The sequence below is a fragment of the Bombina bombina genome, chromosome 8 (genome assembly GCF_027579735.1).
Source record: "Bombina bombina isolate aBomBom1 chromosome 8, aBomBom1.pri, whole genome shotgun sequence".
Classification (NCBI taxonomy): Eukaryota; Metazoa; Chordata; class Amphibia; order Anura; family Bombinatoridae; genus Bombina; species Bombina bombina.
The window spans coordinates 169,811,875-169,834,498 of record NC_069506.1 but is presented as its reverse complement, the minus strand read 5'-3'; the positions used below and the strand labels follow the sequence as shown (position 1 = coordinate 169,834,498).

At 38.0% G+C, this 22,624-nt stretch overlaps 1 protein-coding gene across 1 annotated transcript in view; it reads right to left on the bottom strand.

Moving 5' to 3' along the window:
* LOC128638067 (modulator of macroautophagy TMEM150B-like) overlaps positions 1-22,624 on the bottom strand; it is a 101,957-nt gene that overhangs the window by 24,060 nt on the left and 55,273 nt on the right. The window contains exons 2-3 of the mRNA XM_053689936.1: positions 8,423-8,497; positions 1,342-1,401 (exon numbers count right to left, since the gene is read on the bottom strand). Of these exons, the coding sequence (XP_053545911.1) occupies positions 1,342-1,401; positions 8,423-8,497 (135 nt within the window). The remainder of the gene's footprint in view (positions 1-1,341; positions 1,402-8,422; positions 8,498-22,624) is intronic.

Below are 22,624 nucleotides of genomic sequence, written 5' to 3'. Positions count from 1 at the left end.
AACCATGGTTATTAACTTGCTTTTAACCAGGGTAATCCTGAAAAATCTGACTGTTAGTGTGCCCTGAGGGCTGGAATTGAGAAACATTGGAATAAAAACACAGAATTTAATCCAGAGCATGGAACTTTATCCACATGTCATTGAATTGCAGCAGCTCCATAGGGCTGGTTGCTAAAACCAACCAGGTAAGGAGCTACCTACTTCTGCCTTAATAATATTGGTGCCTATGTATTGGTCTGTTATAATATTGATATCCTTTTCTATTGCATATTTTTGCCTTTTGTACTGGTATTTGTAAAGCTTGTCAGTTAGTTAAACTTTTGCTCCAATTTAGCTAATCCAAATATAGGTAGTGTAGATGTTAAGAAGCAGTGATGGAAGTTAGATAGCCTGACTGGAATATAGTTTTTAACTAAGAAAAGAAAAAGTTTATTCCACTCTACAAATGCACAAAAATACACATGATTGATAAGCATCATCATAATTGAGAAGAAGGCACTTTATTTGATAAAAAGGAAAATTGTATTATCTATATGTAGGTAATAATGCATATATTCTTTTCTATATATTATGGGGTAGATTACAAGTGGAGCACTAATTTATTGCATGCCCGCAAAAGGGCAAATTTGCCCATTAGTGGGTGCGTGATAAATAACCAGCCATTACAAGGTCTCTGGTTAATTTAATAAAGTGCCCCAAAAATACAGTGTAGTGTATTAAAAAAAAAACTGCACTCTGTATTCTGGGGGTAAAGTTGGCAGGAGTGGGGTGTTAAAAAAAAAAAAAAAAACGGCACTGAAAAATGCCTTTATATTGCAGTCTGTGGGAAATGTGTGTTCCCGGTAAATATATATGTATATGCTTATATACATATATGTATTTATGTGTTAATATGTGTATATACACATATAAACACACACATATATATATATATATATATATATATATATATATATATATATATATACAGTATATTCAAATACCTGTATTTAAATTTGCTGCCCATCACTGAACAACTTACTCCCTTTGCTGCGCTAGGTTCCCATGCTGTCTCTCATGCCATGAGAACGAGGCTCCCATTACTGTGAACTTGTAATACACATTAGCTTGCACTTGTAATCTGGCCCTATATACATGAATTCTGGATGTAAACTGGTACAAATCAATTTTATGTGTATTGTAGTCTACTTTGTAATGCATGAGATAAATAAGTAAGCAAAACATGTTTTAACTTATTGTATTTTACATACATAATTCTTGTCCAATAAATAATTACATTGAAACCACTATTTGGAGACAAATGAAGAAGCTCAGTTGCCATTTTGTTAAACTAGATTTTACCTGATGTATGGAACGCCAGCAGTGATATCTACTGATCCATTAGTCACAGCTATAGCGTACCTGAGGGAAATACCATAGGTGAGTCAGGTAGGTTAATTACATAAAACTATGTTTTTCTTCTATAGTTTTAGACTACATCCTAGTCTCTATACCTGGGAATATTGACACAAATATAATGGAATATACCCCCAAACACCATTTAGGCATTTTAGTATAATATATTAAATATATCATATTCCTTTATGAACAATTTGTGAGGCTTTTTTCAAATGTAAACCTAGATACAGTATTGCCATTTGTCTTTTTGGTCATATTTTTCTATTCTGATAAAAGCTTTTGAAGGTTCGGGTATGCTAATTTTCAGCACTTTTTAGGGGCTTAAATTGACCATAAAAAAATTATACATACGGAAAATAAGGTTGTAATAAAATCCCTAAATTAATCCATCCACTTTATATTAATTACAAATTTTGAGGTATTTCTAATCTTTTTTAAATACCCTTTTCTCATTATTCAACAGATCGAAATTTCCAAATGGCTACTAGACTAGACATAAGCCTACTAGGGTTAAGGAAAGCACTTCAACAATAAAATCAATTTAAATAGGACTATGGTCTGTTTATTTACAATACAAAACAATTGTCCAACAAGTTAGTCAAAACAGAAAATTTCAAGCATGAGTATCAAAGTCTTTTTACTGTTTACTAGTATTGTTTGCAAGTCTCCATCAGTAAGACACCACTCCATCACTGTCCTAAAAACACATGAGCCACATGAGATTACTTTTATTAAGAGAGACACAAACAGATGGTAATCCAGTACTTGATAGTGGGATGGAGAATTGTCTCAATCTACTCAACCCCAGGGAACCCAGAATGCTCAGCAGAAGAGAGCTTAACTTAAACCTAAACTTTCCCTGAAGTTGCCTGTTTTATCCAACATGTCAGGGAAGTGGCTATACAAAATTATTCAAAAATTTAAATCAAAGTTCTTAATACACACCATTCATTAATCGTCACTGGCAGTTTGTCACAATAAATTAATAAAAAAAAATGGAAAACAGCACACCTCAAACGGGGCATGGAGTCAAAGACTTGTAAAGTCCTCACCTTTATTCATCATTCATGTAGACTCCAGCCTCCAAATCTTTTGAACGATACATGACTAAGGGCCTATTGCAGGCTTGAAACGTTGTATTCTCTGTTTGGACCCAACAATGAAACAATAAAGGTCTTTTAAAAGATTAGGAGACTAGAGTCTATATGAATGATGAATACTAGCTTGTCACAATAGACACACACATGGATGGAAATTGCAGGAGATTGCAGGGGAGTAACTGGTTTGTTTTTCCTATTTTTAACAATAGGTGGATAAGTGGATGTTATATAGGTTTAAGTAATTTATGACAACGTGTTTTTTAGCTATCTAGGCAACACAACACATGACTGTGTTATTATTAGGTGTTGACATCCAGAATGAACAATTAATCAAATACTAGAGAACCAATTATCTCCAAGTCTTTGTGGTTCTTTCTAATAATTATGGCCCCTTTCATGGACCACAACACCATTCCTATAGCTCCAGTGAAGTCATAGCTAAGGCATAAGAAGATTAAAGGGACACTGAACCCACATTTTTTCTTTCATGATTCAGATAGAGCATGCGATTTTAAGCAACTTTCTAATTTATTCCTATTATCAATTTTTCTTCATTGTTTTGCTATCTTTATTTGAAAAGCAAGAATGTAAGTTTAGAAGCTGGACCATTTTTGGTTCACAACCTGGGTTGTGCTTGCTGATTGGTGTCTAAATGCACCCACCATTAAACAAGTGCTGTCCATTGGCCTGAACCAAAATTTGGCTGGCTCCTTAGCTTAGATGCCTTCTTTTTCAAATAAAAATAGCAAGAGAACAAAGACAAATTGATATTAGGAGTAAATTAGAAAGTTGCTTAAAATTGCATGCTCTAGCTGAATCATGAAAGAAAAAAATTGGATTTAGTATCCCTTTAAGGAAATATCTCTGTTGTGAAATTTCGCCAACATATAGCAATTGAAAAAGTTATGAATACATAAGATTTTGAGCAAACAGTATGGTCTTTCTCGGTACATATTTGTGTAACTAGGTAATATTAACATCAACATCAGGCAGCAACATGTCAGATAAGTATTATTCACACATTGTCATTATTATAAGCAATATACATGAATATTACTCTCTATCTATACTCCATCATTTGATAAAAGAGACTCAGCTAGATGATTTCATTATTCTGGTAGAAAAAACGTATTCATCCCTTATAAGTCTGATAAAGGGGTAGTCATTCATAGGGTTAACTAACTGATCATTTAATCTTTCTAACAATTATATAAGTGATACTTCAATTTTCCATTCTGTCAAAGAGGGTGCAGAAAATATCATTCACATTCATGGTTTTATTCTCTCTTTTACTGCTTAGCATAATATAGAAGAGTTTTAGTCAAAGTAAACAAATCAATTTGGGGGTTTATTTAATAGAAATATTAATGGGTCAAAGGACAATTTAAAAGATACAACTGTTTAAATCTCTCTTTGTATGTTCAGCCATTAATTCTCTATCTTGGGGCAGTGCCCCCATATATGGGGTAAAGTACCTCTCTGACCACAGCCCTCCAACAGGTGGCCTCAGTCTGTGGGTATATTTTAGGGGGTCGATCCGATAAAAATCGTCGCCCGCAAAAGCCGGCGACGCCAATATTTGCGCGGGTTTGGTATCCTATATACGGCGTAACCTAGAAGTTACGCGCGTATATTTCTGCCGTCGCCCGTAGTTTTTTGGGCCATAGGCAGGTATACCAAACCCGCGCAGTTTGGTATCCAATATGCAGCGTAAGGACTTACGTGGCGAAAATGGAGAAAACTTACTCCATTTTCACCTCGCCACAAAAAGCAGCCGTAAGAAGCCTTACGCTGACTATTGGAGACCCGTAACTTCCTAAACTGGCTGCTAAAATAAACCTAACACCTAACGCATGCGCAATGTCTATCTCCCTGTCAACCGCGATCTTCTAAAATAAACCTAACACCTAACGCATGCGCAATGTCTATCTCCCTGTCAACCGCGATCTGCTAAAATAAACCTAACACCTAACGCATGCGCAATGTCTATCTACCTGTCAACCGCGATCCCCCCCCCCCCGAAATCCCTAATAAAGTTATTAACCCCTAAACCGCCGCTCCGGACCCCGCCGCCATCTACATAAACTAACCCCCTACTGTGAGCCCCTAAAACCGCCGCCATCTACCTTATCTATCCCCTAATCTGACCCCTTACACCGCCGCCACCTATATAAAAATTATTAACCCCTAATCTAATCCCCCTATACCGCCGCCAGCTATATTAATATTATTAACCCCTAATGTAAGCCCCTTACACCGCCGCCATCTCTATTAAAATGATTAACCCCTAATTTAATCTACCTACCCCGCCGCCAGCTATATTATCTATATTAACCCTAAGTATATTATAGTTAATATAGGTATTACATCATATATATTAACTATATTAACCCTAATTATATTAGGGTTAATATAGTTAATATAGTTACTATAGTATTTATATTAACTATATTAACTCTATCTAACCCTAACACCCCTAACTAAATTTATATTAAATTAATCTAATTCATTTATAAACTAAAATATTCCTATTTAAATCTAAATACTTACCTATAAAATAAACTCTAAGATAGCTACAATATAATTAATAATTACATTGTAGCTATGTTAGGGTTAATATTTATTTTACAGGTAAATTGTTAATTATTTTAACTAGGTATAATAGATATTAAATAGTTATTAACTATTTAATATCTACCTAGTTAAAATAATTACCCAATTACCTGTAAAATAAATCCTAACCTAAGTTACAAATACACCTACACTATCAATAAATTTAATAAACTACAAACATCTATCTAAAAATACAATTAAATTAACTAAACTAAATTACAAAAAACAAACAAACACTAAATTACAAAAAATAAAAAAAAGATTACAAGATTTTTAAGCTAATTACACCTATTCTAAGCCCCCTAATAAAATAATAAACCCCCAAAATAAAAAAAATTCCCTGCCCTATTCTAAATTAAACAAATTTCAAAGCTCTTTACCTTACCAGCCCTTAAAAGGGCCTTTTGTGTGGCATGCCCCAAAGAATTCAGCTCTTTTGCATACAACAAATACAATCCCCCCCCCCATTACAACCCACCACCCACATACCCCTATTCTAAAACCACCCAAACCCCCCTTAAAAAAGCCTAACACTACCCCCCTGAAGATCTCCCTACCTTGTCTTCACCACACCGGGCCGAACTCCTGATCCGATCCGGGCGATGTCTTCCTCCAAGCGGCAAAGAAGAATTATTCCTCCGGCGATGTCTTCCTCCAAGCGGCAAAGAAGAATTCTTCCTCCGGCGACGTCTTCCTCCAAGCGGCAGCAAAGTCTTCATTCTTCCGGCGGCATCTTCAATCTTCTTTCTTCGCTCCGCCGCCGCGGAGCATCTATCCCGGCCGACTGCTGTACTACGAATGAGGTACCTTTAAATGACGTCATCCAAGATGGCGTCCGCCGAATTCCGATTGGCTGATAGGATTCTATCACCCAATCGGAATTAAGTTAGAAAAATCTGATTGGCTGATTGAATCAGCCAATCAGATTCAAGTTCAATCCGATTGGCTGATCCGAACAGCCAATCAGATTGAGCTCGCATTCTATTGGCTGATCGGATCTTCAGGGGGGTAGTGTTAGGCTTTTTTAAGGGGGGTTTGGGTGGTTTTAGAATAGGGGTATGTGGGTGGTGGGTTGTAATGGGGGGGGGGATTGTATTTGTTGTATGCAAAAGAGCTGAATTCTTTGGGGCATGCCCCACAAAGGGCCCTTTTAAGGGCTGGTAAGGTAAAGAGCTTTGAAATTTGTTTAATTTAGAATAGGGCAGGGAATTTTTTTTATTTTGGGGGTTTATTATTTTATTAGGGGGCTTAGAATAGGTGTAATTAGCTTAAAAATCTTGTAAAAATCTTTTTTTTATTTTTTGTAATTTAGTGTTTGTTTTTTTTTGTAATTTAGTTTAGTTAATTTAATTGTATTTTTAGATAGATGTTTGTAGTTTATTAAATTTATTGAGAGTGTAGGTGTATTTGTAACTTAGGTTAGGATTTATTTTACAGGTAATTGGGTAATTATTTTAACTAGGTAGATATTAAATAGTTAATAACTATTTAATATCTATTATACCTAGTTAAAATAATTAACAATTTACCTGTAAAATAAATATTAACCCTAACATAGCTACAATGTAATTATTAATTATATTGTAGCTATCTTAGGGTTTATTTTATAGGTAAGTATTTAGATTTAAATAGGAATATTTTAGTTTATAAATGAATTAGATTAATTTAATATAAATTTAGTTAGGGGTGTTAGGGTTAGATAGAGTTAATATAGTTAATATAAATACTATAGTAACTATATTAACTATATTAACCCTAATATAATTAGGGTTAATATAGTTAATATATATAATGTAATACCTATATTAACTATAATATACTTAGGGTTAATATAGATAATATAGCTGGCGGCGGGGTAGGTAGATTAAATTAGGGGTTAATCATTTTAATAGAGATGGCGGCGGTGTAAGGGGCTTACATTAGGGGTTAATAATTTTAATATAGATGGCGGCGGTGTTAGGGGCTCACTTTAGGGGGTTATAGATATAATATAGCTGGCGGCGGGGTACGGGAGCGGCGGTTTAGGGGTTAATAACTATATTAGGTTGCGGCGGGGTACGGGAGCGGCGGTTTAGGGGTTAATAGCTTTTTTATTGTTAGGATAGTGAGGGGGGATAGCGGATAGAGGGTTAGACGTGTCGGGCTATGTTAGGGAGGCGTGTTAGACTTGTCGGGCTATGTTAGGGAGGCGTGTTAGACTTGTCGGGCTATGTTAGGGAGGCGTGTTAGACTTGTCGGGCTATGTTAGGGAGGCGTGTTAGACTTGTCGGGCTATGTTAGGGAGGCGTGTTAGACTTGTCGGGCTATGTTAGGGAGGCGTGTTAGACAGTGCGGGTGTTTTAGACTTTAGTCAGGTTTTATAGGCGCCGGCAGTTTCTAACGTGCCGCAAGTCACTGGCGACGCCAGAAATTTGTACTTGTGCAGATTTCTGGACATCGCTGGTTTGTCAGACTTACGGCACGTTAGCATCTGACGGCGACTTATATAGGATAGCTTGAGTTGCGAGCTGAAACTGCGGGCGACGCCGGTTCCCTCGCTTGCGCCGCAAACTGCGATCTATATCGGATCGCGCCCCATATGTGTGAGATAAAATACCACCTACACAAGGTGTAGATAATGTCCCTCATATTGTTTGCTGCTGTGTATAATATACAGTGTTAATGGTTTACATATTTTATGATTTTCAGAGTAATGTGAAATATTAAAGTGCGAAAGCTGGAGATAAGTATATCATTTATCCAAAAATTGGGTTCTCCACTTCCACTATATATCAGAATTCTGTTTCAATGTGCCTCCTATAAAGACAGTATAACAGGGGACACATGTATGAACTGTATGTGGACCTTGAGGGTTAGAAATTTGACCAGCTTGGAAATCCTGATCTAGAGTAATATTCTTGAAATTGGGCAAGTATATCCACTGTCAAACTAAACTTTACATTTGAAGGAGTTGTTTGTGTATATAGGTTTTCATTTTTAAAAAAAAATAAAAATAAAATGTAAACACTCTTGCCAAGAGCTTACCTGGTCTGTTCCCCTAATAAAAGCATTTTTGCTCACATTTAAATGTGGTAATAATCATGGATTAGAAGGTCTTTAAGAGCATTTCCTGCAACCTGAAGCTCCTCATATGGTGCTTGGTTATGGGGATTGTGTTTATGTTCCTATTCCTAGATAATGTCTTCATTAATTCTAAATACTATTACCTATCTTATATTTGTACTTTATAAAGTATCACTTATGTGCCTCACAATGAATAAATTGATTGCTCTCAACATGCCAAAACACAAGAAATCCACAGTTTAACTTACACAATCCAGATACCAACGGTGAACCATATGGTGAGGCAAATGGGCATCAAATACCAAATCCACATTATATTGAGCCTACAATGCAACAAACAGATACAGTTAGCACATATACATAGACTGGCTTTTATCAAATTCAACAAAAAGCACACACAATTATAACCATGCAAATATTATGTAAAATTGCATGCACTGTTAGTATTAACATGATATTTTAGCCAAAAAGTATGGCGTTACTCTACTTAGCAAATCATTTGTTTAGAAGGTTTCTCGATATAGGCCAGTGGAGGCTTCTCCATAGGGACAGTAAGGACAACGCCAAATCAGTTTTTAGGGACAAAAAAATAAATGAATAAAATTAAATTAAATGCCATTCAGGTAACTAATGTGTGTGTGTGTGTGTGTGTAGGAGGAGTTTAAAATAATTATAAAGTCTGCCAGGATCTGAGGTTGTTTATTTTTTTTAAATTTGCCCTGTTGAAAGCACTTTACACATGCTCAGTTTGCCTTTATAAGAGTTTTTTTATGTACATTAGAGTGCAGGTAGTGACATTGTAAAGAGCACCAGTGACAAGTCCTGGAGAAGAGAGAAATATGAGAAAGTAGGAAGTGGCACCAGCTCAGCCTTGACTTTCTTAACTGCTTCTAGTGCTGCTTTTGGTTCTAGGCCCTTCACAGAGGAGCCAAGCACTTCTCCTGGCTGCCACGGCAACATTCATCTGCTTACCTAGTCTGGGACACTTAATGCGGCGTGATTAACAGGTAAGTGTAATACCGGTTACCTGCCAGTTGCATTGTGTTCATGTGAGCTGGACTGGGGGTCACACTTATCTTGCTGAGCGTTTGCAGTTAGGTCTGTTCTATGGGAGATTGGGAGCAGGTAATTACTGAGTTATTTGTAAGATACACTCTACACTGCAGGAAGTACCGACCCAAAACACACACTCACAAACACTGCACCTTGCTAGAAGTTATGTAATGTGCAAACCCCACATACAACCAACATGCGTAGAGAGTGCAGACACACACACAGCTTTCCTGCCATACCCTGTCCTGAGTGAACACACAGACTGATTGCTCTGCCTGGAGGTAAACACATGCATAGGTAATCATTGACTCTTCATATTACCTATACCCAGTGCTTTTCTTGTAAAAGAAATGGTGCCCGTACTCAAAAAAAGGTGTCGGTACTCATTGATTGATAAATTCTGCTATGTAACTTTGAGAAAAGCAAAGGGACAACATTATTTACAAAGTTTGATGTATTTTGCAGCCCCCTCTTGTGAAACTAGAGTATTTACATGATGATTACAAATATTACTGAGGTGGGGGTACTCAGTACCGGAGATAAACCCCACAAAAAAGCCCTGCCTATACCCATGCAGACATACACCCTCTTCCTATTACATGTGCTCTCACACACATATACTTCATATGATCTATTTTCCCAAATACACACTCACATACACACTGCACATTTACACTCTCACACATATATCATGAATACTTTTTTTTTAAACTCACATTCTACACACTTTACACATCCACAAATACAATTATAAGCACACACCACACACTCCCCATTTACACATCCACAAATACAATTATAAGCACACACCACACACTCCCCATTTACACATCCACAAATACAATTATAAGCACACACCACACACTCCCCATTTACACATCCACAAATACAATTATAAGCACACACCACACACTCCCCATTTACACATACACAGCTCTACATACACAGTACACACTTACACAAACACACACTGCCAACATTTCTTTGAACTCAAGACTTAAAACCAATGCCCTAAATTACGCACATAATGCACTCAGTGCCCTAACGCTGATGTATACAACACCATTTTGTTAACATCAAATACACAACATACAAAATTAAATTCACTGCCATGTTACGCACAACACACATTTTTCATTCAATGCCAATAAGCACACAGCATATATTTTATTCAATCTCATCACATTTACAATATACACATTTGAGTCACTGTCTAGAGGTATATGTACAAACTGGAACTCTACTACCACACCCTGATTGCATAAAATGTATTACACAGCAGCCAAGGTTTCTAGAAAAAAAAGTTAACCATTCTTAAAAATGTGTTGCTTGCACATGAAAACTTTCCTATTTCTCCTCCTTCAAATTCTTGAATGTGTCCCATAGCCAAGAATTAACTGCTTCTAGTGCTGCTTTTGGTTCCAGGCCCTACACTTGGCTAACCATTTCAGGTGACCATCTCTGTTCAATACCATTGAAGGACTGAATACTACATTACCTAAATATTGCAGTGCATGGGCGGAGCCATCTGAGGGGCGGTGCTTTATTTCAAGGGGTGGGGCCTAGCACCCCACCATCTAATAAATTCACTATGCGCTACTGGTATAGGATGATACCAGGGTCTGGGGTCAAATCATTTATAATTTTCATAAACAAATTGCTTTAAAAAATAATTGCATTGAAAAAAAGCCAAACGGTTTAGATATGCCAATAGAAACAAGCCAAAATGGTCAAGGTCAACGTTGTATCCCACAAATTGATTGGATTAACAATGTTGAATCATACCCATACAAGGTATTGGGGTGTTATTGTGCTACAAATTAATTTAAAGGACCAGTATAGACTAGATTTGCATAATCAACAAATACATTATAAAAAGACAATGCAATAGTACTTAGTCTGAACTTCACATGAGTAGTAATTTTTGTTCTGGCAATTTTTCGGAGTTATGTCTATTTCCACTCCTCCTGTTTCACATGACAGCTATCAGCCAATCACAAATGCATACACGTATATTCTGTAAATTCTTGCACATGCTCGGTGGGAGTGACTCAGAAAGTGTAAATATACAAAGACTGTGCATATTTTGTTAATTGAAGTCAATTGGAAAGTTGTTTAAAATTGCATGCTCTATCTGAATCATGAAAGCTTAAAGGGACACTGAACCCAAAAAATTATTTCGTGATTCAGATAGAGCATGCAATTTTAAGCAACTTTCTAATTTACTCCTATTATCAATGTTTCTTTGTTCTCTTGCTATCTTTATATAAAAAAGAAGGCATCTAAGTTTTTTTCTTGGTTCAGAACTCTGGACAGCAGTTTTTGATTGGTGGATGAATTTATCCACCAATCAGCAAGGACAACCTAGGTTGTTCACCAAAAATGGGCCTGCATCTAAATTTACATTCTTGCATTTCAAATAAAGATTCCAAGAGAATGAAGAAAAATTGATAATAGGAGTAAATTAGAAATTTGCTTAAAATTTCATGCTCTATCTGAATCACAAAAGAAACAATTTGGGTTCAGTGTCCCTTTAATTTTGACTTGAGTGTCCTTTTAAAAACTTGTCATATAGTATTTCCATCCTTAGGGTTAATTAAAAAAAACCCTGTTATTTCTTTATCATTTCCATAACTTTCCTTTATCCATGTAATATTTTGTGCACATGTTTCTGTATGTTGTAATATTTTCCATATTAATGTGATCAACTATTTTGCTGCTACATCTGTAACATTAAAGGGACGTTGGGCATGTGCAAAATTATGTAACATTAGAATAGCCTTTTGTTTGAAAAATGTTTAATAAATACCAAATTTGGCAGCTAACACTATACTTACCTTGTGTGCTAAGTTGTCCTCTTCTGCACAGCAGTTTTTTCAACTAGCGCACCATGGGCTCACTGTCTAATCACAGCGAGCCCAATCGCACCTTTCAACTACATATAGCGCAGGTCAGCACTAGGTAAAGCTGACGGCTTTCCTTATGTAACATAAATCTACATAGTGCAGAATTATGTAACGTTACCCAACATTTACTGTCTCCTTAACTGTGTCATGACTCATGAGTGCAAGAGCTGGCCATAATTTATCACTGCAGTAACTGACTTCATGTAGGAGCATGCAAAGAGGTTTCCTGTCCTGTTGCAATTTCATGTTTGATTCTCTACTGCTGATCCAGTTCAAAGGCAGCAGTTTTTTAGATAATGAGTTAACACTGCAGTCAATTACGCGTGCATCCCTTTTGTGGAGCTCTGGCCTTTGGGATTTATTAGAAATGTCACAATAAATGCTGTACTTTCATTATCTGTGCATTGTCATCGATTTAATATTATTTTATTATCTCTGTTAATGAGCTGGATTTATAGACGCTTGTGATGTTGCAGAGGTTTAATATTCATTAAGCCCTGTTTCACCTTTCTTTCCAAGTGTATCATTCATGGGCGTTAGTGTGCAACAAGACCGTATTGCTTAATGGTGAAAACAATTGCAACTGCAACAACTTCAGAAACATGCTTAAAGGGACATGAAACCCAAAATTGTTCAGATAAAGCGTACAATTTTAAACAACTTACTTATATCATCCAATTTGCTTTGCAATTTGCTTCGATCACGTGGTATCAACAAACCTCTCCTGGGAGCTAGCTGAACACAGCTGGAGAGCAAATGTCAAGAAGCATACATGTGCCGCCACCAATCAGAAGCTAGCTCCCAGTAGTGTATTGTTGCAACTGAGCCTACCGAAATATGCTTTTCAACAAACGATACCAAGAGAATTAAACAAATTAGATAATAGAAGTAAAATGGAAAGAAGTTAACAATTGTATGCTCTTTCTGAATCATGAAAGAAACATTTTGGTTTCATGTCCCTTAAAAACACAGTAAATGCAGCAACCCCCCAAAGTTAGGACCAACTATAGTTAATCATTTACAGGAAAGCGAGAAAAATGATACATTAACCCTTACTGATACGGGCGGAGGTGAGGGAATCCTACTGGAAACCACACTGGAACTCTGTCGGGGGGGGGGGGGAGTGGGGAGAGAGGGGGGAGGAAAAGTTAGGTCTGAGATAACACTGCACTGTAAAATGTATTTCATAGTGTTTAGATTGTCATGCTGTCTTGTACTTTCTCCCGCACTACGGATCTTTAGACTCTGCTCTTGTAAGGTTCCTGCCCCTCTTTGTATCTATACCACCTCACTCCTCTTGGGGTTTTTTTTTTTTTTTTTCCTCAGGCTGCATAGCTTTAACTTACAAAGATGCCACTTAGAGTCACAACTTGGAATGTAGGGGGCCTCAATACACCTATCAAACGTAAAGCAGTACTTAATCACCTTATAAAATTAGGCACTGACATTGCGCTGCTACAGGAGACGCACCTTACCGACATAGAACACCAAAAGCTACGCAGAGAATGGGTGAATCAGGTTATCTTTCTTTCGCACACCAGGGCTAGCAGAGGGTTGGCAATAATGTTTGGGAAGAAACTGACGGTTAACATAAAAAATACACACCTAGACCACAACTTCAGATACATGATAGTGGAAGCAACAGTGGACTCAGTAGACTATGTTTTCTGCAACATATATGCACCTAACCATAGAGACCCCAAATTCTGGGAAGATCTGATAAAACATTTAGCACCTCACTGGGGGACCCGATTGATAATTGGAGGGGACTTTAATATCTCCCCGACTCATACACTTGATAGACAATGGCTAGAGCCTCTGAAAATCAAAGATCCCCGAAAAAACTATGAAGCGAAATATGAAACAAGAATATTTAGAATGTTCGACACAGATATCAACACTAGTGATATCTGGAGACTGCGTAACCCAGAGGGTAAGGAATTTACATGCCTATCAAAAGCCAAACACACGCTATCTAGGATAGACATTTTCCTAATAGACAACAAATTGATCGACCGAGTGCTGGACTGCAAAATTCACGACATACTGATATCAGACCACGCACCAGTGACACTGACGTTAAGAACTAGTGGACAACACACTAATAGAAATACACTCCGCTTCCCCACCTACCTGATAAAATTGGAATCCTTCATCAAATTCCTACAACATTCCTGGACAGACTATGCGACAGACAACGCTATCCACACAGATAATATTACACTTTTTTGGGATTCAGCTAAAACAGTGTTGGCAGGTAATATTATCTCATATGCAGCTAAAGTGAAACATAAGACACAACTCAGACACACAAGCCTACAGAAACAGTTAGCTCAGGCTTATCACCTTTACCTTCAGACTAATTCAAAAACTACATACAAGAGCTACATATCAGCAAAGGCTGAGTTAGATACATTCACAAATCACCAGGCTGCGTCGGGCTTATTAAAAACGGCGAGTAGACTTTATAGATTCGGAAGCCGTTCGGGAAAGTTGCTGGCCAAACTAACTAAGGCACAGACAGCAAAGGTTGGTATTGCCGCTCTGCGCTGGAAAGGCAGGTCATATACCACCTCGGAGGACATAGTGAGTTGTTTCGAACAATACTATTCGCACCTATACACGAAACAGGCTCCAGCACCTAAAGAATTGGTGACCCAATTCTGGGACTCGGTTAAACTTCCGAAAATCTCCTCAGACCAATTAGATAATCTGAACGCCCCGGTCACACAAGAAGAGCTATCTAACACCCTGAAAAGCTTGCCCTTAGGCAAGACACCTGGCCCAGATGGTCTGCCATCAGAATTTTATAGGGCTCTGCAACCACAGCTGACTACCACCCTCACTAAGCTGTTCAATTCACTTTTGCAAACAGATATGCGTCCTTCTAGAGAATTCATGGCGGCAAACATTACGCTCATACCCAAGCCAGGCAAGGATCACTCCTTGCCGGAATCTTATAGACCCATCTCTCTCTTAAATGTGGACTATAAGTTGTTCACAAAATTATTGGCGAATTGACTCAAGACCATACTGCCAGATCTGATCCATCCGGACCAGACTGGCTTTATATTCAAACGTACGTCAGTGGTAAATCTCCGTAGAGTATTACAGGTGGTGGACCACTATTGGAGACAGGGGAACGAAGGTCAGACGAAATGCAGCCCGGAGGCCTTCCTGTTGTCCTTGGACGCAGAGAAGGCCTTCGATAGGGTGGAATGGCCCCATTTGATGGAGTCATTGCATAGATTTGGATTCAAGGGTCATTTTTTGAACATACTGGGCAAAATCTATAACTCACCAGTGGCGAGGGTTCTATCCAACGGTCTATTCTCGGGGGACTTTCATCTCCAGAGGGGCACCAGGCAGGGGTGCCCCCTCTCCCCACTATTGTTCAATCTCGCCCTGGAACCACTGGCCTCAAAACTCAAGGGAATGTTCCCAGGTATTAGCATAAAAAATATCCCTCTCCACCTGGCACTATACGCAGACGACATGTTGTTGTTTGTGGACTCCCCACGAGTTCATATCCCGATCATACTCCAGACAATAAAGGAATTTGGCACCTTGTCGAGGTACAAAATAAATACCTCCAAATCAGAAGTGCTGTGGCTTAGGAAACATCAGCACTCTACTCACGACTTCCCGTTTGTAGAAGCAACGGAAAGTCTTCTTTATCTAGGTATACACCTGCATAGGGATCCTGCAAAAATTTGTAAATTAAACATGTCCAACAAGTGCATACAATTATCCTCTCAGCTGTCAAATTGGCTTGACCTCCCCTTGGGGCTATCGGGTAGAGTCCATTTGATTAAGATGACGATATTACCCAAAATATTATACCCAATGCATATGTTACCATTTCTCTTGACTAATGCAGACACAAGCCTCCTATATAGGGCGATATCGCGATTCATCTGGAAAAAAGGGAAACGGCGGATAGCGATGGAAAAATTACAACTTCCTTATTCTGCAGGGGGGCTAGCCCTCCCGAATTTAAGGCTATACAATTGGGTAGCGCTGGCTAGGATGGTAATAGACTGGCAGTTAGGCACAGCCCACTTTGGGGATGATAAGCTTGAGAGAGCGATAGTAGCCCCCATCTCACTGGCATATTTGCCCTATGGAAACGGAAAAACCCTACCCACTGAAATCCTCAATAATGTGACATACAGAGACCCTTTAAGGGCCTGGCACAAAATACATAAATATTTAAAGATTGACTCCCCCTCGCCCAGGTTTATACCGGTCTTGGGAAACCCAGACTTCCCGGCTGGTATGGACCAGGAACCCTTCCGAATCTGGGAGGGAATGGGACTAAAGGTGCTGGGAGACACACTGGATTCACTACTACACACAGTTCGATCCTTTCAGGATTTAAAAACCAGATTTCACATCCCAAATGGGCATTTCTATGCCTATTTACAGCTGAGACACTATGTAGGATCGCTGCAGTCTTCCAATGAAAGGTTCTGGGAGGCATCGCCTTTCGCGATAGCACAAACCTTGTTCCGAGCGGGATCATTCTCGCTGTCCCATATTTACAAATGCCTGCTACAGCAAAACGAATCTATGATCCTAACAAAAGTTATATCAAGACATATCCTTGCCTTCTCAGTGGAGCCCACAATACAAGATCTTAAAGAAAGCCTGGAAAAAACCAGACAGGCAACACTAGCGGTATCACAAAGGGAAACACAAGTTAGAATTCTACACATGGATTATATCACACCACATAGGCTATCTAAATGGGACAAAGGAGTCCCGGACCACTGTATTAAATGCAGATTACCAGCCCCATCATTACATCATTATTTTTACACTTGCCCGAAGGTCAGAAAATTCTGAGGTCAATGTCAATACTGGCTAAAACTTACACTTAAAATAGAAATTGAATTCAAGGAAACAGAAATCTTCCTGTTTGAATGGGACGAGGAACATAAAAAGCTACATAAATTCCTTACTTTATACACAATTCTTGCCAGACAATGCATTCTTAAGAGATGGATTGTTAGACAAGCACCGACAATGGCACAATTGAAACATTTGTTACTCAAGCAACTTTTCGTGGAACAATACGACGCTAGACTTGACACAAAAAGTAGACTACGCCCCTTTCTTAAAAAATGGAAAATATACATAGATACACTGGACTCATCTATACAGAATCAGATATATAAACCATTTGCACACCTAGACACAATGCTGCAAGTTAACATGGAGGAAGGGAGACATTCTGTAGTGGGGATAGAGCAAGATAGTGACTTCTCGGAAGTAATGCTGTTTTAAGCTAGAAATACCAACACACCAACAAGACATAGGTACATATACATAATTTTTTTTTTTTTCCTCTCTCTTCCCCTTCCCTCTCTCTCTCTCTCTCTCTATATATATATATATATATATATACAAATCTGTGTCTTCTTTCTCCCCTCCCTCCCCCGCTCCTCCGCACTGAGTTTGTAACCAAGAATAGAGACACCAAAGAAATCATCGTTAAAGGTCCAAGACTACAATGTAAATAGTTGTTAGAAATTATTTGTTTGTTTTTGTTTTAAATATTGGAAAAGTCTTTAAAGGAGCAAGGCATATATCCAGTAACACATACTGGAGAGATGGACTTTACTCTCCGGAAATGTTACTCCACACAAGGTTATTTTATCCTGCAGTATGGTATAAGCAGTTATATAACATATGTGCTGTATCTTGTAAAACGAAAATGAATAAGATTATTGTAAATGCTTTGTTTCCTTTTAATAAAGAGAATTTAAAAAAAAAAAACACAGTAAATGCAAATGTTTGTAAGTGTAGAATATTCATATGTCTGTTTTGTTATAGAAAAAACATAATTTATGTAAGAACTTACCTGATAAATTAATTTCTTTCATATTGGCAAGAGTCCATGAGCTAGTGACGTATGGGATATACAATCTTACCAGGAGGGGCAAAGTTTCCCAAACCTCAAAATGCCTATAAATAGACCCCTCACCACACCCACAATTCAGTTTAATGAATAGCCAAGTAGTGGGGTGATAAAGAAAGGTGTACAAAGCATCAACAAAGGAATTTGGAAATAATTGTGCTTTATAAAAAAAAATTATAACCTCCATAAAAAAGTGGGTGGGCCTCATGGACTCTTGCCAATATGAAAGAAATGAATTTATCAGGTAAGTTCTTACATAAATTATGTTTTCTTTCATGTAATTGGCAAGAGTCCATGAGATAGTGATGTATGGGATAGTAATAACCAAGATGTGGAACTCCACAGAAGAGTCACTAGGGAGGGAGGGATAAAATAATAACAGCAATTTTCCGCTGAAAAAGATTAATCCACAACCCAAAATATAAGTTTATTCTCATAATGAAAAGAAAAAACTTAAACATAAGCAGAGGAATCAAGCTGAAACAGCTGCCTGAAAAACCTTTCTACCAAAAACTGCTTCCAAAGAAGCAAATTCATTAAAACGGTAGGATTTAGTAATTGTATGCAAAGAAGACCAAGTTGCTGCTTTGCAAATCTGATCAACTGAAGCTTCATTCTTAAAAGCCCAGGAAGTGGAGACTGATCTAGTAGAATGAGCTGTAATTCTCTGAGGCGGGGCCTGACCTGAATCCAAATAAGCCTGATGAAACAAAAGCTTTAACCAAGATGCCAAGGAAATGGCAGAAGCCTTCTGACCTTTCCTAGAACCAGAAAAGACAACAAATAGAATAGAAGTCTTCCTGAAATCTTTAGTAACTTCAACATAATATTTCAAAGCTCTTACCACATCCAAAAAAAGTGTAAGGATCTCTCCAAAGAATTCTTAGGATTAGGATACAAAGAACGGACAACAATTTCTCTATTAATGTTGTTAGAATTCACAACCTTAGGTAGAAATTTAAATGAAGTCCGCAAAACTTCCTTATCCTGATGGAAAATCAGAAAAGGAGATTCACAAGAAAGAGCAGATAATTTGGAAACTCTTCTAGCAGAAGAGATGGCCAAAAGGAACAACACTTTCCAAGAAAGTAGTTTAATGTCCAAAGAATGCATAGGCTCAAATGAAGGAGCCTGTAAAGCCTTCAAAACCAAATTAAGACTCCAAGGAGGAGAGATTGATTTAATGACAGGCTTGATATGGACCAAAGCCTGTACAAAACAGTGAATATCAGGAAGCTTAGCAATCTTTATGTGAAATAAAACAGAAAGAGCAGAGATTTGTGCCTTCAAGGAACTTGCAGACAAATCTTTATCCAAACCATCCTGAAGAAACTGTAAAATTCTAGGAATTCTAAAAGAATGCCAGGAGAATTTATGAGAAGAACACCATGAAATATAAGTCTTCCAAACTTAATAATAAATCTTCCTAGAAACAGATTTACGAGCCTGTAACATAGTATTAATCACTGAGTCAGAGAAACCTCTATGACTAAGCACTAGACGTTCAATTTCCATACCTTCAAATTTAATGATTTGAGATCCTGATGGAAAAACGGACCCTGAGACAGAAGGTTTGGCCTTAATGGAAGTGGCCAAGGTTGGCAACTGGACATAAGAACAAGATCCACATACCTGTGAAGCCATGCTGGAGCTACCAGCAACACAAATGATTGTTCCATGATGATTTTGGAGATCACTCTTGGAAGAAGAACTAGAAGTGGGAAAATATAACCAGGTTGGTAACACCAAGGAACTGTTAACGTATCCACCTCTTCCGCTTGAGGATCCCTGGAACTGGACAGGTACCTGGGAAGTTTCAGATCTATTTCTGGAAAACCCCACATCTGAACAATCTGGGAAAACACATCTGGATGGAGTGACCACTCCCCCGGATGTAAAGTCTGACGGCTGAGATAATACGCTTCCCAATTGTCTATACCTGGGATATGAACTGCAGAAATTAGACAGGAGCTGGATTCTGCCCAAACAAGTATCCAAGATGTGAGTCCCACCCTGATGATTGACATTTGCCACAGTTGTGATATTTTCTGTCTGAAAACGAATGAATGGTTCTCTCTTTAACAGAGGCCAAACCTGAAGAGCCCTGAAAATAGCACAGAGTTCTAATATATTGATTGGTAACCTCACCTCTTGAGATTTCCAAACCCCTTGTGCAAGAGATCCCCAGACAGCTCCCCAACCTGAAAGACTTGCATCTGTTGTGATCACAGTCCAGGTTGGATGAACAAAAGAGGCCCCTTGAACTATACGATAGTGATCTAACCACCAAGTCAGAGAGAGTCGAACATTGGGATTTAAGGATATTAATTGTTATATCTGTGTATAATCCCTGCACCATTGGTTCAGCAGAGAAAGCTGGAGAGGTCTCATATGAAAATAAGCAAAGGGGATCGCGTCCGATGCTGCAGTCATGAGACCTAAAACTTCCATGCACATAGCTTCTGAAGGGAATGATTGAGACTTAAGGTTTCGACAAGCTGAAACCAATTTTAATCGTTTCTTGTCTGTTAGAGACAGAGTCATGGACACTGAATCTATCTGGAAACCTAAAAAGGTGACCCTTGTCTGAGGAATCAAAGAACTTTTTGGTAAATTGATCCTTCAACCATGTCTTTGAAGAAACAACACTGGTTAATTTGAGCGAGATTCTGCAGAATGTAAGCTAGTACCAAGATATCGTCCAAATAAGGAAAAACCGCAATACCCTGTTCTCTGATTGAAAAGATTCTTGGAGCTGTCGCTAGGCCAAATAGAAGAGCGATAAATTGATAATGCTTATCTAGAAAAGAGAATCTCAGAAACTGATAGTGGTCTGGATGAATCAGAATATGAAGATATGCATCCTGTAAGTCTAGTGTGGACATATAATGCCGTTGCTGAACAAAAGGCAGAATAGTCCTTATAGTCACCATTTTGAAAGTTGGCACTCTTACAAAACAATTCAAAATTTTCAGATCCAGAACTGGCCTGAATGAATTTTCTTTCTTTGGGACAATGAATAGATTTGAATAAAACCCCAGACCCTGTTCCTGAAATGGAACTGGTATGATTACCCCTGAATGCTCCAAGTCTGAAACACACTTCAGAAAAGCCTGATCCTTTACTGGATTTCCTGGGATGCGTGAGAGAAAAAAATCTTCTCACAGGAGGTCTTACTCTGAATCCTATTCGGTACCCTTGAGAGACAATACTCTGAATCCATTGATTTTGGACAGAATCTGCCCAAATGTTTTGGAAGAATCTTAATCTGCCCCCTACCGGCTGAGCTGGAATGAGGGCTGCACCTTCATGCAGACTTGGGAGCTGGCTTTGGTTTCTTAAATGGCTTGGATTTATTCCAACTTGAAGGTTTCCAATTGGAACCAGATTCTTTGGGGGAAGGATTAGGTTTCTGTTCCTTATTTTATCAAAAGGAACGACAATGGTTAGAAGCTTTAGATTTACCCTTAGGTCTTTTATCCTGAGGCAAAAACCTCCCTTCCCCCCAGTGACAGTTGAAATAATCTAATCCAACTGAGAACCAAATAACTTATTACCTTGGAAAGAAAGAGATAGTAATCTAGACTTAGATACCATGTCAGCATTCCAATATTTGAGCCACAAAGCTCTTCTAGCTAAAATAGCTAAAGATAAAAATGTCATCACAGATAAAATGATTAGCATGTTGAAGCAAGCGAACAATGCTAGACAAATCAGGATCCATTTCCTGTTGCGCTAAACTTTCCAACCAAAATGTTGGTGCAGCTGCAACATCAGCCATAGAAATGACAGGCCTGAGATGATAGCCAGAATATAAATAAGCTTTCCTTAGATAAAATTCAAGTTTCCTATTTAAAGAGTCTTTAAAAGAAGTACTATCTTCCATAGAAATAGAAGTACATTTAGCAAGAGTAGAAATAGCCCCATCAACTTTGGGGATCTTTTCCCAAAACTCCAGTCTAACTGCTGGCAAAGGATATGATTTTTTAAACCTTGAAGAAGGAATAAAAGAAGTACCAGGCCTATTCCATTCCTTAGAGATCATATCAGAAATAGCATCAGGAACTGGAAAAACCTCTGGAGTAACCACAGGAGGTTTATAAACATAATTGAAAAGTTTACTAGTTTTAATATCAAGAGGACTAGTTTCCTCAATATCCAATGTAATCAACACCTCTTTTAACAAGGAACAAATATACTCCATTTTAAATAAATAAGTAGATTTGTCAGTGTCAATATCTGAGGAAGGATCTTCTGAATCAGATAGATCCTCATCAGAGGAAGACAATTCAGTATGTTGTCGGTCATTTGAAATTTCATCAACTTTATGAGAAGTTTTAAAAGACCTTTTATGTTTATTAGAAGGCGGGTTGGCAGACAAAGCCTTCTGAATCGCATCAGCAATAAAATCTTTTATATTCACAGGTATATCATGTACATTAGATGTTGAAGGAACAACAGGCATTGTACGATTACTGATGGACACAATCTCTGCATGTAAATGCTTATCATGACAACTTTTACATACCACAGGTGGAGATATAGGGGCATATTTATCAAGGTCCATA